This window comes from Pezoporus flaviventris, unplaced genomic scaffold, assembly GCF_033815535.1.
Source record: "Pezoporus flaviventris isolate CSIRO_AGI_PZ_B2104156 unplaced genomic scaffold, CSIRO_AGI_Pfla_v1 ptg000030l, whole genome shotgun sequence".
Classification (NCBI taxonomy): Eukaryota; Metazoa; Chordata; class Aves; order Psittaciformes; family Psittacidae; genus Pezoporus; species Pezoporus flaviventris.
Window position 1 is genome coordinate 9,842,951 of NW_026892578.1, and position 16,229 is coordinate 9,859,179.

The 16,229-nt window shown below is 35.9% G+C and overlaps 1 protein-coding gene across 3 annotated transcripts in view; it reads right to left on the reverse strand.

Moving 5' to 3' along the window:
• Window positions 1-5,464: 5,464 nt before the first annotated feature.
• The window catches only part of ANOS1 (anosmin 1), a 132,832-nt gene continuing 122,067 nt past the window's right edge, over window positions 5,465-16,229 (reverse strand). For 2 of the 3 annotated variants that reach the window (XM_061459871.1, XM_061459870.1), the window contains 5 exons: window positions 13,857-13,951; window positions 11,343-11,514; window positions 9,891-10,111; window positions 7,044-7,185; window positions 5,466-6,367 (listed from right to left, as the gene is read on the reverse strand). In XM_061459871.1, the coding sequence (XP_061315855.1) occupies window positions 6,309-6,367; window positions 7,044-7,185; window positions 9,891-10,111; window positions 11,343-11,514; window positions 13,857-13,951 (689 nt within the window). In that variant the 3' untranslated portion in view covers window positions 5,466-6,308. Of the gene's footprint in view, window positions 6,368-7,043; window positions 7,186-9,890; window positions 10,112-11,342; window positions 11,515-13,856; window positions 13,952-16,229 lie in introns of all 3 variants that reach the window. The other variant, XM_061459873.1, reaches the window with a different exon arrangement.

Sequence of the window (16,229 nt, forward strand, 5' to 3'; positions counted from 1 at the left end):
TTAAATATTGGCAATTTTGAACCTAATGCACATACATATTACTGGGCAGCTTGCGAAAAAAAGACAAGCAAGCTCTGTTTGGTGTACAAGTATATTTGCACAAGAATATAAAGGGATATTTGTGTATAGCATATTTGCCTAGCTGAAAAATGACAACCCACTATTTCCAAAGTTGATCTTTCACTGAGAAGTAACAGATCTCTGGAATGTAGTTTGTGATTAAGTAACAAGAGTAAAACCACCACCACAGGTAAGGAACTGAGTACAGAAAGCATTCTTAATTCTTTAGTTTCTGTGCCACATGGCACTGTCAATAAATGCTTATAACAAGGCATGTATTAAATATTAATCTATGCTCCTGCCAGCACCTTCAGTAGAAGCAGGAAGGCTATTAAGCATAATCCAAATGGGACACAGGAATTTGCTTCTGCTGTAATGCATCCACTTCAAATCAGCATAAGTTTTATATATTGGGTCTATTTCAAAGACAGCATTCTCAGTGCTCTGCCTGGTGATTTCTTTATCCTCCCAGGTGCTGCATTGCCACTGACAAGCTAAGAGTCAGTGTTTTGGCCCAAGGCCTTCCTCAAGGAGGCTGGCATATATCCATACAAGGACAATGCAACACCTGTAGTAAGAAAACAGAAGTACAGAAATGGGATGTTCTTTTGCACTGTAGAAAGCTTTCATTGTATTTATTGCACTATTTTTTTTTCAGATGCAAAAAGCCAAGTTGTGTACAGAGGCATAAACCATAAAATGGAAAACCAAAATTATCAATACTGTTCAATATTTAGCAAATTTGCTTTATTTCATATAGTTCACATCATCCAGGCAACATCTCTTTTAATTCAGTGTTGAATAAAACATTTACTTGAAGTCATGGAGAAAAAGAATAATGGCTATTTTGTATTAAAGTGTATAGAACATGAACTATGTATTTATTATGACAACGTATCTGTCTACAGTGACACATTATTCTTGTCTGGGCTTACTGAATCAAAATGACAAATATAATTAAAAAGTCAAACTCTCACAGAAATTTAACTATATGGGTTTTTCTAAATATTATCCATCTACATCAAAGGAAAATCAAACCCAAATATTCAAGCAGTTATTCTAATGAGAAAGCAATATCAGGTAATTGTGAAGTTTATGTTCAAGTTAACAAAATCTAAATGATTATTAGGTACCTCAAGAGTAAGTCAAAGGTGTATCCCCGAACTAAAGATACTGCATCTGAGAATGACAGCACGTATCTGACAATTTGAAACAGTTAAATGTTTGTACTAAGACAGATATATATATTTGTTAAAAAATATACAATTTCAATCATGGGAAACTGCACTTTAAAATAGAAAATACTCCAAACTGGTGTATACATAGATTTCACCATGAGTTTCAATCACAAAAATCTTGACATTTCAGGATCAGGCCACTGACACAGACCCAACAATATCTGAATTATTTTAAGTTAGTATTACAAAGGGTGAACAAATCTTGACAGTGAACTGTTCTATTAAAACAGAGAATGGGATGGAAAGTTCTTCAGTTTGATTTTCTACTTCAAGGATTGCTTGAGGTAAAACACTCTAATGATACTAAAATTTATTTTCAGACTATTCTGATGTCTTTGTAAAGAAAACAAAATGCTGTCGTAAATGGAGAATAAAATGGTATGACTTCATAAGCAATGAAATACAGATGTAGCAAAGGTACCTGGTGTGGTGCCGATTTTCCTTAGATGATTCTATGTCTTGAACTTAAGAAAAACAAAACTATAAATTCTGTATGAAGGAGATAATGCATCAAGATTTCGATGTAGGATAGTTTATTACCTAAAGAAGTATGTACAAATTCTAAACATGAAAATAGTAAGTAAAAGAAATCAGACTCTATTTACACTTTTTTTTACAAATGTTTTTACAAATGTATTTTTTTTTCCCTAAATAACAGGACAAACACATAAGACCAATCTTTCTGTATTACATACATAAATAAATACTGATTTAAAATGAGTGCTATAGGATCATAATTTCTACAGCCAATTTGGGTAACAGAGAAGCAGTTCTGTTATCTCTAGTACAATATAATTAAGTCAGAAGGAAAAATTTTACATATAGAGCTCTGTTAATTAATTTGTAAATTGTACCTTATTAATATATTCAGTAGAGGTAATACAGTCATTACATTTCATGCCCACAACTGAACAATGAGTTTTGGCATGCAAAACCATATATAATCATCAACATCTGTAGGTATTCATTTACATTTTTTTTTAAATAAAGGGTTTTCTTAATTATTTTAAACTACATGCAACAGCTTATTAGCATCATATTCCTGGTTACAATTTACAATGCACAAGTTTGGGTAACATTATTTTTAGTAGTTGAAGTTCACAGGTGCACCTCAAAAGGGTATATGTACTTGGCACATAATATGAGAAAATGAATTAATAAATAAGTCAATATCACGACATTTACATATACACAAGACTAAAGTAAAATGTTTCATGGTGGTGTACACAGAATTTAGAACTGTCTGGGTCTCACACCTTGTTCTGTAAGGTCCTGATTTAAGACAGTATTCAAGCAAATTTTGACATTTGTGCTTTATTCAAGGCATTGCTAAAGCTCATTCTTAACTGCACAGGTTTACTTCGATCCCACTGACTTCTTTCATATATATATGAAAGTTTCCTCTTCTGCACACCTTCCTAAATCGGGGCCTGCTTATCTGAAATTCCCTGGCTCCAGTTGGGAGCATGGAGATGAAAGCACTGGGGAATAAATTGACTTAGTATTAAAGATTCTACGCAGTTCTGCTAATCTGAATGGTAAAATTCTCAGTCAGATTAGCAATGAATATTTCTTTATCTGTCTGTGTGACCATGTCAAACATTAATGTCAATGTTAGCATTGCCACATAATGTCCTCAGCTCTTTCTGAAGCCATTAAGTCGAGCATGTTCAGCATTCCAGAAGTCAGACCTCTTGTTTATTGTCTATGTGCTATATTCTTAATGAATATTCAAGATTATACATATACAAATACACACAGAACAAGCTCTGTCTTATTTGAGTTTCTCCTGCTCTATAAGCAACTCAAAACAGGTGAAAAAACAAAGAATAAACCATTCTCTTCTTAAAAAAAAATCACTGATGAACAAAAAAAAAAAAAAGTCCACTTCAAAAAGCAGGTAGCAAAAACAGCATACTCTTATAATTCTGTTTAAAGAAATAAAGATAAAATGCATCCTGAAGTCAAGAGACATATTAATCAGAATCGTACATAGCAAATAATACATCAGTGTAAAGGTGCAGAGTACCTAGAACCGTCCCAATGTCTATATTAACTCTGTATTACACAACGTCATTAGAGAAAATAAATCTTCAACTAGTGAATCAAATAGCTCTATTGCCAAATTAAATGTTTAATGACTTATGCTAGTAAATTAGGACAATACCCTGTAAAATTCAGCAAACAAGGCTTTATGAATTAGGCACTAACAACTCCAAATCTGTACTGCTAAATTCAAAGAATAATAAGGAAAACACTGACAGTTGGAAATTTAACATCCAGGCATGAGCTTTGTTGACTTCGTATTATTAATTTTTGATTTGGAGGGTGACTTAAGAGCTGAGTTTATATGCTGGTTTGCAAAAGGAAAAAAATAATTTACATCTTAGTGGACTCTACATAAATACACTGGTTCAATGCAACTCTATCAACATTTTTTTTAAATTTCCAGATTCTACTTTAAAAGGGAAAACCATACCATGCTCTTCAAAAATATATTGTTATTTTTAGAAGCTGAATGCTTCAAAGAGACTGGCATCAGCAAACAGTAACTCTTCTCATTCATTTCAGAAGCATGAGTCTTCCCCTCAGCAACCAAGACTAAGGGTATGATCACTCAGGGCTACTAACTTCCAGTTCATCTCCAAGACAGATCTGATATCATTGTAATAAAGATGGACATTTGTGTTCTACGCTTTACAATGTCACTGTAAATGAAACATAATTTCATTAACATTAATCAAGTCACTGCAGATTTGCTTCAGCATAACTAGAATAGACTGTGATTGAAAGCTTTGGATAGAATATTTCAAAGAAGCCCGAGGTAATTATTTTCCCTGATCCCAGTGACTCCTGCTCTCAGCAAACATCATGGCGATCATTTCTAGCCTTACCTATGTCTTGTGCAATTTAAATGTCAAAATCCTGCACACCAGTCACATTCAAATTGTGTTTTCTTGGTAAAAATTTATACACACAAAACATTTCCATCCTGTCAAAAAAACTCTGAGAATCTGGCTTTCTGCCAAAATTTAAAACAAACCTTTATAACAACAGGTTTTATGAGAAAGAGTTCACCCTTTTATTTCCTAATGTATTTTGGAAAAGGGGAGATGACAGAATGATAGAGGAAGGAATTATAAGTACCATAGCCTTTAACATTTTTAAAACTACTGTAAAAAGCCAAAACCATGTAGCAATAGAAAATGTCTGCAAAAGTTCTTGGTCACTGAGTGCATATCTAAAAAGACAACAACTGAAGTAGAAATAAAATGGATGGGGAAAAGAAGCCCTTTAAAATCAAAGATAGAAATGTAGGAAAACTAGAATAAGCAAAAAATTAACTCAGCTTCCTTTACCCCTGTGTTATTAACCCACAAGAAACTAAAAGCTACAAACTTTAGTATAGACAAACTGTATTTGAATATTTTGTGAACACTCTACTATGATAAACATAACTCTGATCCTCAGTTTTGGGTATGTATTTGTTTTTTTTCATATTTGCTTTCCACAAAAAACTACCAAAAGAAGGAAAGTATATTTAGCACTAAAGGCTGAGCTTCTCACACTGACTATCTCAGGCAAATATGAAGTACAGGTGAGTCTGTAGCATCTGCTGGTAGAAAAATTGGCCAGTTTGACTCCTGCGAGTTTGGAGTATTTTATCCTCATATGATGATATGGGGAACAATGGAAATGGTGTCAAAGAATGCAAGAGCATGTTGAACATCCCGAACATTAGAAGCTGATTATAAGTATCTGTATGAACATTTATTGGCAGATACTTTCCATCCTCTCGATAATAAATCTATACAGTTTCTGTTTACCGTTGAGGTATGTCTCTCTGTGTGGCAAATTATCTTAGACAGTTTATATTGCACAATAAGGCAATATGAATTCCCTTATGGTTAAAAAGGGCACCCTTCTGTCTAAATTTGAAAAATGCATTCAAATAAACTATAAACTAATGTTTTCCAGATGCCAGAATATAGTCACATAATTCTTTCTGTAAGCAGAACAGCAGAATAGATCCAATACATCCATCCTTCTGTTCAAAAGATCCATGGGGAAAAGAAATATGCGCACCAAAGTCAAAGCCAAAAAGTAGCTCTGCAGATACTTGAATAATAAATGTGCCTCAGAATTTCAGTTAATTTTAACTATTCATCTCGAAATATCATATAAAAAAATTATAAATGTGATTTCAAAAGTAGGGCCTATCAATTAATTGTATAAATCACCATTAATTTTCAACAATTCTATCAATTGCCATTTGTTTCTTTACAATGGTACATCTACCTTGTATATATTTTAGCTATTAACTATGTTAACAGAAGATCTACACATAAGAACATTACTATTTCAGAATAGATAGGTGACACAAATGTATCGTCATCCTCCTCTGTGGTGATACTGCAATTACCAAATACTGACTATTTTAGGGCTTCTGCTACTGTTATTATTTTACTTATGTCCTTATTTCAGACTTATGGAGATCTTCTTTAATAGCAAAATACACTAGGACTTAAATTTGTGACAGGCAAAGCTTTAGTAAAATAGATCATTTAAATATGCTGATGAGAACATGGCCTCCAGTGTTCAAAAGTATGTATACACCACAGGACAATCTTGCAAATGTTAATGTTGGAGTCACTAAGAGAAAAAGCTGCATATGCTGCACCATTTCAATCTACTTTAAACACAGAAATGCAAAAAAAATGTTCATTATAATGAACAAACTTCTGATTTTCTCACAGGTGTTGAGTTGTATGCAGTCTTCAGTTTGTGGAATAGTGGTGGTCATTAAATGATACTTGCTGTATGCTTTATCCTGGTCTTGGTGCAATTACAATTTTTCATGACTAAACTACAGAGAAGTAGATACAGATCATACAGGAAGGTAACTTCCACTGGAAAATCGGTTTCATTGCTTCTACAGACGTGCCTTTTCCCAGACTTCATTTGGGAGCTCAGTTTTTTTCTCTTATCCATATAACCATCTGAAACAGTCTAATATTTCTCTGGGGGTGGCTTATAGTGATGTGGATGATGTTGCTTCAGATGAGGTCCTAAAAAAAGAATAAGAAAATATTCATGTATCAAACCCTGAATATGTAATACCAACATTCAGCATTACTAAATAGGCTTTGTGAGGCCTTCAGCTGGCAATCCTTTATAAGTGAACAGCCTGTGTTGACAACTATGTGCATGTTAAGTGCAGACAACTTTAGTGAGACTGTGAAAAGACAAAAAGATTCAAGAATCTTGGACTAGTTCATTGGATTTTTTACTTTGCTTTATCACACTGGGATGTACTTTTCAGAAATACACAAAATGCTGAAAATGGCCATTAAGATGTTTGAACTGCTTTATAAATATGATCAGGCTTTAGTCATGCTGGACTGAATGCACCCAGCAGAATTTAATCTTGAAAGCTGAGGAATCCCAAGCCTAACTAGTACTTGGAGGACAGACCAGCTTTGAACCCCAAGTGCTACAGGCGTAAGCCAAAGGGCTGTGCAGGAATGAATGGCAAACATCAGACCACAGAAACTGACTGAAAGATTGCATGTGCTTCCATCATTGCTTGGTATGGTGGGGGGGAACGCCATATTATCACACATCTTCAGTTTATGGAATGCTGCTGACATCAATAAAGACTCTGAGGCTCAAGCAAAATGTTTACATGTGGACCACTGAAGTTTTGTAACATACAACCACATGTCAAAATGGTGTAGAACTTACTGTGGGGTGAAAATAGAGGAAGGTCGGGTGTTCGAAATGATTTTATTGTAGCTGGCCCTTCCCCACCAGTTGTCAGCACTTGAACTTCCAAGCGGTACAGCATTGATGGCCTCAGATTGGGCACAGTAAGTACATAATGATCCTAAAATAAATAAATTGCATTAATCCTCAAAGTATCTAAAAATACAACACGGTTGCTCTACTCACAAAAATCAGTTGTTTAAACAGGTTCTGTCACTCTCAGTACTGACAAATCATTTTCTTAGAAATACATTAAAAGAATTTAATGTATACATCACTCCATTGAGAGTGAGAGGACTTGTTCTGAATTTTTTGCCTGACATTCTCTTTGAGAAGACATTTTTTACCATAATATTATGGTTGCATGTGTATGAGGTCCAAATTGTTCCTTACTGTTCTGGAAAGTGGATGCTCATCAGAAAAAAAAAAAAAAAAAAGAAGTAACTTCCTAATCATTGCTTTTAACAAACATGTTCATTATATAAATCTGTTTTTATGTTGGATCTGCTTGGGAGTTCTACTAATTGGTAAATTAATTAATGGCAGGCCTAGGGCCCTTGCTGCAGCTAGCAAAAGTAAGTGTGATTTCAGGTTTGTCCTAATTACACCGTAAGAATTTGCCTTCAGTTCTTAATCCCATTTCTGGCATGATGGACTCACTTTTCAGTGCTCCATAACTTTCATGGTCACATTTGTGCAAAATAAGCACTTTTCAGCTGAAACAGGAAAGATTCAGATTAGATATTAGGATGAGATTCTCCACTATGAAGATGATGAGGTACTGGCGCAGGTTGCCCAGAGGAGCTGTGGCTGCCCCATCCCTGGCAGTGTTCAATATCAGGTTGGAAGGGGTTTTGAGCAACCTGGTCTAGTGGAATGTATCCCTACCCATGGCAAGGGGTTTGGAACTGGATGAGCTTGAGGGTCTCTTACAATCCAAACCATTGTATGATTTTATGAAAATAATTTCAGAGTAAATTTAAAAAAAAAACACTCCTAAATGGGAATATATCTGGCTCAAGACTAACCGGTATTAAGGAATTAAAAGTTCTGCTACATCTTATTCCAAGCTGGAAAGGCCCAGTCCCAGGAAGCAGACAACAGGGCAGTGATGCTGAACATTGTGAGCAAGGTGTGCTCCTGCAACCATCCAGGCTGGGCTGGGCAGCAAATTGAAAGGCATGTTCTTCTGGTTGGCTATGCGGGGAAATCTAAGTAAACTGTGGGAATAACTGGTAATTTGCTGTTGCTGAATGAGGGGGAAGAGAGAGAAAGAGGAGCGCAAACATCACATTCATACGCTCACTCTGCTAGTTCAGGTGCTCCTCTGGCAGTTGGGACATGCGCGTTTCAGCCCTGGTTGTGCAAATACTGAACTTTTATCAACCAGAGGCTATCAAAGAGAATGAGTGAAAGATCCTCACCACAAAATACCTATGTCCTGGTGATTTCTGAGAGGTAGGAGATACTGTTTCAACTCAAGTCAGTTTTCTGCAAGTTAACCAGTTGCCATAGACAAAGACAGATAAATAGATAGATAGATAGATAGATAGATAGATAGATAGATAGATAGATAGATAGATAGACAGATAGATAGATAATTAAATAAAATTAATCTCCAGGCTCTACAGTAGTGAAACCAGAGGACAATAAAGATAAAAAATTAAAGCAAAACACAATGCAAAGGAATGTTTTAAATAAAACATTATACGTATTTCAGACCTAACTGGACCTTAAAAGCTTAAAAAAAGGAATAGAAATGCTGAATAAAACATATGCCTGTTCCTAATAAAAAAGATGAAAACAAATGTGTAAATCAACATCTCATGGTCTTTAACTTTGCTTATTATTTTGTTAAGTGGCTGTAGTGTGCCCCATAGTTCTAAGGAATCCATGGTCAACTTTGTTGCTCTTCTGCAGAACAACAGGCTTTGAAACATGGGTACCCTATAGCCCTTGGTCAGCCTGCTAGGAATTAAGACAGAATGATGAGAACCTTGCCTTAGATTTGTGAAAAATGCATTAAATGTAATACATATCCAACAAAACATTCCGCACATTTTTTGAGGAGACAAATGTTAAAAGGTTTTCAGCAAGTTCTGCTCCAGAAACAATTGCCTTGATCCACTTTCCTAAAGTGAATGGGAAGACACCCAATGTTATTAGCAGACCTTGGATCAAGGCCAGCTGCTAAATCCTTTTGTTGACTGGTGGATCTGGTAGCAAAGTCTGAATGAAGTGCCATTCACCTGCCTCTGCCAGAGGAGGAACTGAAATAGCAAAGGCCATCTTAAAGCAAATAGGAGGAAGAATTCAAATTATTAATTCTTGCATTTCCAATGAACAGTGACATCTAGTTCTCCTTTAAATTATTTGTCCATTGGACAATGTTGCATATTGGCAGACGGCAAAGTGATTTTTATTTTTCTTAGAGCAGTGATACAAAGGAAGAGAAAATTCTTTTATATCCGTTGACTTGGACACCAAATAATTAGTAAAACCATAGTAACTGCCAAGTTGAACAGCCTGATCATCAAAAGAAAATAAAAAACATCTATTGCCACACAGATGATCTTTTCCTCCCTTCAGGCATTTCTCAGACAATTGTTGCTAATTTGACAACTGTGCACATTAAAATGTTTGATGTGTCATTAAGATGAGTAGCTCTGCTTTCTAGCTCCAGCAAGTAGGAAAAATTAAGCACTTCCTGCTCTAACTTGCCTGCAGAGCCAGAGAATGCTATGTGTGACATCTGCTTCACCACTAACATTAAAAATACACACACACTTATGAAGCCACCAGCAAAGAAAGTAATAAACAACTTACTGCTGGCAGTATCTGTGACTGTGAAATGATGCTGTTGGGTAAGCTGTTCTGCCGGCTTTCTGTGGTTACTTCTGCCCAAGTGACTTGGAACCCTGTCATGGGCTGGTGAAGGTCTGCCTTGGATATCTTCCAGGAAAAATGGCCAGTGATGTTACCTTCCTGAACAATGAAAGACGCAGATAGATTCTCGGGTTTGGCCAACACTTTGGGTAGAACTGGCACTATAAATTTGGAAAGCAAAAAAGATAAGCTCAACTTCGAGAGATAATGTTCAATAAAGTTCATTTAATTCCACAAATCAAGGACAGATAGAGCTGCCTTTCTGGTGTTACCAGGATTCTGCCAACTTTCTGGCATCAGACTGTCAGTGTTAACCAAAGTCTACCTTTGATGCAATCCATTGGCATTTTTGGGCCAAATTCAAACTTCAGATCAAATGCTTTCAGCTGCAGGTGACAGAAAGGAAAGCCTGTGGCATGTAAAGATATAAATGCCTCATTCACAGGCAGCCATCCTCCTTCTCCACTGTATTTCAGAATACCTGAGCTCAGATTTTCAGTTTTGGGACCTCAAGAAAATCCACAGGATAGCACAGAACTCCATGATGCAAGCAAAAAGTGAAAGTCATGCTCTAAAACTGAAACAGAAGCTAACAGGGGGACTCTGATTAGGGGAAACATAAGCCTTAGTTGCAGTTGCCCAGGAAGGCTGCAGTGCTGGAAACTGTCAAGAGGGGTGGTGAGGAGATGGCAGTGGTGGCCAGCAGGGCTCTGAGGTGACCCACAGAGCATGGGATACCCTTGGGGATACTAGGGACTCAAACTGCGAGTGTCACCCTCTAAATGAAGAGAGAGGTTCCCAGACTTGGCTGTGCAAAGCCATGGTTGACTTGACCAAGTGCTGGCAACAATCCTGCTTCAAGCGGGTAGCTGGATTAGCTGACTCTAGAGGTCCTTGCCAACCAGTATCTCTGTAATTCTGTGATTTCCATAACCTTCCATCTGTACCTACCATTGTGGCATCACTGTGAAAGATATGTGTCTGTATTTGTTATTTGAGAGTAGAATTAACCTAAATAAAATCAAACTGCTTTGAAAAAGCAGCTTGCATCAGTAGCAAAACATGCAAAAGATGGGTCATGCCAGTATAATTATGTTTACAGTTATTATCCATCATTACAATAAATGTTCCTCCTTACAAAAATAAAAACTGTCAAATAACAAATGTCATGTTTTTAAATAGCCCACTAAAATTATCACGTAACTGACAAGACAGTAATATACTAGCCAAAATCTATACTGCTCTGTATTTTAGTAGATTTTTCACGTAGGCACCGGTCATATTTTTATTCTGAAACTTTCATTTCCAATTTTAGAATAGCTTTAAAGGCTTTTTTTTTTATTTATTTTATGATTTGAAACTATTTGGCTAGTTCTCCAGATCATGCCTTACCTCCTTCAGCAGGACAATTAATGTGCTTGTGGGTTTTTTCTTTAAATGCAGAGCAAGATGGGGTAACAAAGAAAATACTCTCAGCCTTAAAACGACCTTTAGAAGTTGCAGGCAAAATAGTTACTTTATATTTGCATGAAAATGACAGGTCCTTCAGAATCATGTAGTTTTCCTACAACAAAAAAACAAAAAACATCACATGGTGCAAACAGACCTCTAGGAAAAACAAACAAAAAAAACAAAACAAACAAACAAAAAACAAACAAAAAATCACCAACGTTGGCAGAAGATGAAACATTTTTTCCACTAATTTCTGCTACGCTTAACACACGTCAACATGGCTTTTAGTCAGAGAACAAAGCAAACACTGCCTACATCATGATTATTTTCAGTAGTATAATATATTAGCATGGTGTTTGGATATGTCCTTCAATTCTACACAGTTCCTTTGCCATGCTGCATCAAAGCAACTGGCTTCTAACATTTAGAACAGTCTTTCTGACATGATAGAGTGGGAGTAGCAATGTGAGGATGTAAATGCTAGTTGAATTAAATAAATGTAAGAAAGCTGAGTTAAGCTGCTGTAAATGACAGGCTTCATCTACATTCAATTTTTTAAAAGTACATTCAAAGTCCAGCACGTCATTAAGGATCCATTTTTTTTTCTGCTTTACTACATTAACTACTTCTCTCTTCTTGTCAGGAAGAAAAGCTTCCCAGCTGAACTACAAAGCACATGTCTCCATTTAAAGACAATAACCAGAGAAGAAAACTTTACACAAAGCATAAGTGTCCTGCTAAATTCATCTTGCTGTCTAAAGCACTTTTGAAAATCAAAGCCTGAAAGCTTTAGGAGAAATCATATATGAGAGAAAAATGTGGGGTTTGTTTTTTTGTTTGTTTGTTTTGCTTTTTTCCTGGGAAGATGTCCAATAATACCTTACTGTCTAAGGTCAAAAGTCTTTCACTGCCTTTTACGTCTTTACTTCCCTTCAAAATCACTATTTTCCAGTGTTCTTCTACATAGACACTTTTTTCTAATGCCAAATTGGATTTGTCTAATGTTCACTTGGAAGGTCATTTTCATTGAGACATAGAGATGGGGCTAAGAATGAACTTGACTCCCCTTCCATCTGCCAGAAGAGTGCTCTAACAGGCTTGACACCTCCTTTGGACTATTTTAATTTATTGTGACAGGGTCTAAATGCTCAACACTGGATACGTAAAGCCTTTATTCACCTTGACCTATCACATCCAGTACCAAAGATTTTGTAGCATCCCCCTTCTTCTGTATGCTTGTAGCTAGATTCTCCTCCTTAAGAAATAGTTCCCCAAAGTAGATTAGACCAACTACTGTAAGATGATTGAGAGGAAACAGAATCGTGGAATCATGAAATGATTAGCGTTGGAAATGAGCTTAAGATCATCTAGTTCCAACCCCCCTGCTATGGGCAGGGATGCCTCACCATAGACCACGTTATTTTAGCCTCTGTCCAATCTGGCCTTGGACACTGCCAGGGATGGAGCATTTACCACTTCTTTGGGCAGCAATAATGAACTAATCCCATAATGCATGTCGACAAATTTACAAAGGTATTTTCTGACCTCTAGCGGAAATAAACTCCTTAAATGTCAAATTTCTCCTATCTTCAATGTGCATAACTTGAAATATTGTGACTGATCATAACATTATGTCACAATCATTTTTTTAATCCACATCTAATAATTTGCTTTGCTGACCCCATGAAGCAGTAAATCTTACAAGTTAACAGTCTCCTGCATGGGAAGTGATGTCTTTTGACTTACTGTACTTCTACATACCATTAACTCCACTGAATTGATCTCTAGTACATGTCAGGGTAAGAAGGAAAGGTGAAATGTGATTTCTGCCATTCTCCATAACCCACTAAATCAATTGTGATGCACCAACCACATTACAATGTTGTTCAAATGCTTTATAGAGACAGATGACACTAGATTGCCAACAAATTGAGTATGAAGAACTGTCACTGCAATATATATTTGGGCTGACATGTACTTACATAGAGCTTTTCTTCTTATCTGATACCTGCCTGACTTTCAGATTTAATGTCTAGTATTTTTCAGCTATGTCCCTTTTTTCTTATTCTATTACTGCCCTCAAGTTTGTGAACCCCACCTGCATGTCTAAAAGAAAACTTAGTTTATTAATTACTATTATTACTGTTCAGTATAGGCACTCTGCTGGAGCCCTACAGTACTAATTATAGATAAAGCTCCATGTTCTGTATGTTCTAGAGATGCAGATGTACTTAGAAGTTTGTTTGCCACTTTCATTTCCTAACTAACACTGACAAAAACAACAAAAAATTACCCTAGTATGGATTAAAAAAAAACCCAAACAGTCCAGATGCATTATCTTTTGTCAAAGACGAACATAAAGAAGAAACATCCTTATTTATCTGTGAAGCATGGTATAAATCATACTATTTAGAAGCTATTCAGAATCAAGCAGAAGGCTGAATGGACACTTACATAAGTCAGCTCTGTTACTTTCCCACGTCCTTTGGTGTCATTGTGCACACAGGACTCCAGTAACCAGTGGACTTGGAATTGATTCATGCTGGTATCTGAATGATATAAAAAGAGAGAAAAAAACATATAACTATGCTTTCACCATTTAAACTTTTCTGGCTTCTCTGGATAAAAATGGGAGTTTTAACTATTGCAGAGATGGTAGTTCCTCACTAGAATGGAGAAAATATTACATACTTACGTAATTTAAAGCTTATGTCAGCTAATGGAGATAAATCAAAAAACATGAATTGGCATTTTCTGATATATAAGAATATACTGCTTACATTTTTTTCTTAAATCAAGCATTTATATTGAGCATTAAAAAAAGTAACCTTAATGCTGCTACTTCTAAACATCCTGCAAATTATGGGAATGACTTTGTGTCAACTGCCTGTGACTGTTTATATTGTCAGCATCACAACACTGCTGCCTGGCATGGCTTGAGAAATCTGTGCCTGAAGATATGTGACAATGTCTGCAAATCCCTGAACTTTCTTCTTTCAGAATACATCATAATAACTATTCAGCTTCTGTCCAAATAAAATTCTAGTCTCGACTCTTAGGAATAACACCAAATGCTTGAGTTTGCTCCCATTTAAATCAATGACAAAACTTGCTGCAGTATCAATTGCATAAGCCTTCAACCAATTTCCAGCTCTTTTAGCTTCTTGTCTAATACTGATTGCATAAGGAAGCAAAACAAAGGGCAATAAAGAATTAGATGAAAGAAGAAAATCTCATCAGGTAATGCAAATACATCCTGTCATTTTTCTGGATTTAGTTCTCCTCTATCTTTATACAGGGGATACAAAATTATGTCTCTTATTATTAATTAGCTTGGTATGACACAGCCACTAATGCCAAGTCCCTAATTGTGGGTTTCAGGAAGGAAAACAAATATCTTTGATGCCTTAAGGGCTGATCTGACATTAGACTGCTATGAGTAATTTGGATGCAGAAGGGAAGGATTGTAAATGAAATAGAAAATAAGTAGTGTCTGAAACTAGCTCAAATGGCATCGTGGTAAAAAGACTGATTAGAAGCTCCTTGAAATAGATCTTTGCAGCAGCTATCATCATAACAACATATGTACTAATTGTGTAATTTCTCTGGAAACTCAATTTACTTTTTTTTTCCCAAAAAGAAATCTATAAAGAAATAACTGTCCTGTGATTGTTCCCTCCCATTTAAAAATAAAATTGATGTGCTTTCACTTGCCTCTTAGATGCTGAACTTTCCCACCTGATGTGCCTATTGGATGAAGACACAAACTCACAGAGCATTTATAAGTAGGTTTCATCTGATTTAATCTCTTTCAGTTCATTCAGTTATTGCCTGTCATCTGCTTGTGTCCCTCTCCTGGGACAAAAAAACAGAATACCTAGCTTCTTGAGACCTGAAAACTTTGTGCTGCTATATTAATCATGCTATATTAACAATGTACACTCTATGCCAGTTAAACACAGTGAATGTGTTATTGAGTGTATATTATCTGATAATCACAATTTATAACTATCTGCACGTAACGTGGGCTGCTCTCTGTAGAGCTAAAAAATGGCTATTTTCACTTGCAATCCATTAAAAAAATCACTCTTTCTTTGGTAGACATTATCCAAACAAATTAAGCCTTGCCATAATCCAGCCATTAAGAACTGGATAAGACACATATCTCAGGTAGGTCACTAAATATCTCTTGATGGGCAAACATTTTAAAATAAGTCTCAAACATCAAGAGGTTACAACAGTTCAGCATCCAGATACACTTGTGTAGAGATTTGCTAAGCCTCTGCCTAGAAATGTAATTAAATAGATTGTAACCCAAGATATTTGGTATTTCCAGCTCCTGGCACAGCAGCATTTTGTTGGATTACAATGCAGCTCCACCTCCATTGCTTCTGTGAGCTTCTGCTCTTGGTCATTCTCTTCTTTCCTACTTCTCCTCTCTTGCACTAGCAAACCCTTTGTAACCCATCCATAAATAGCTGTGGTTTCTGATACCTTCTCTCTTTGAACTAGAAAATTAGCAAGAAGTTATTGTTATTAATTTCACTTTCTATCAACTTGGACTGTAAATGTAGGATGAAGATTTCCATTTTATAAGTACGTATTTAAGCAAAGTGAACAAATATTCTTATATTTGATAGTGCTCACAACTGATAGCCTGATAACCTATTTTCAGTGTGCATGTAATTAAGTTATTTTAGAAAGGTTTTTGCATACATATATACAACCACATCAACTGCTATAAACTGTAATGCATCACGACAGCACCAGCTAAGTCTAAACAGAACTTTCCATTGGAGCAGGCTTTTTTGACTTCCATAATTTTTT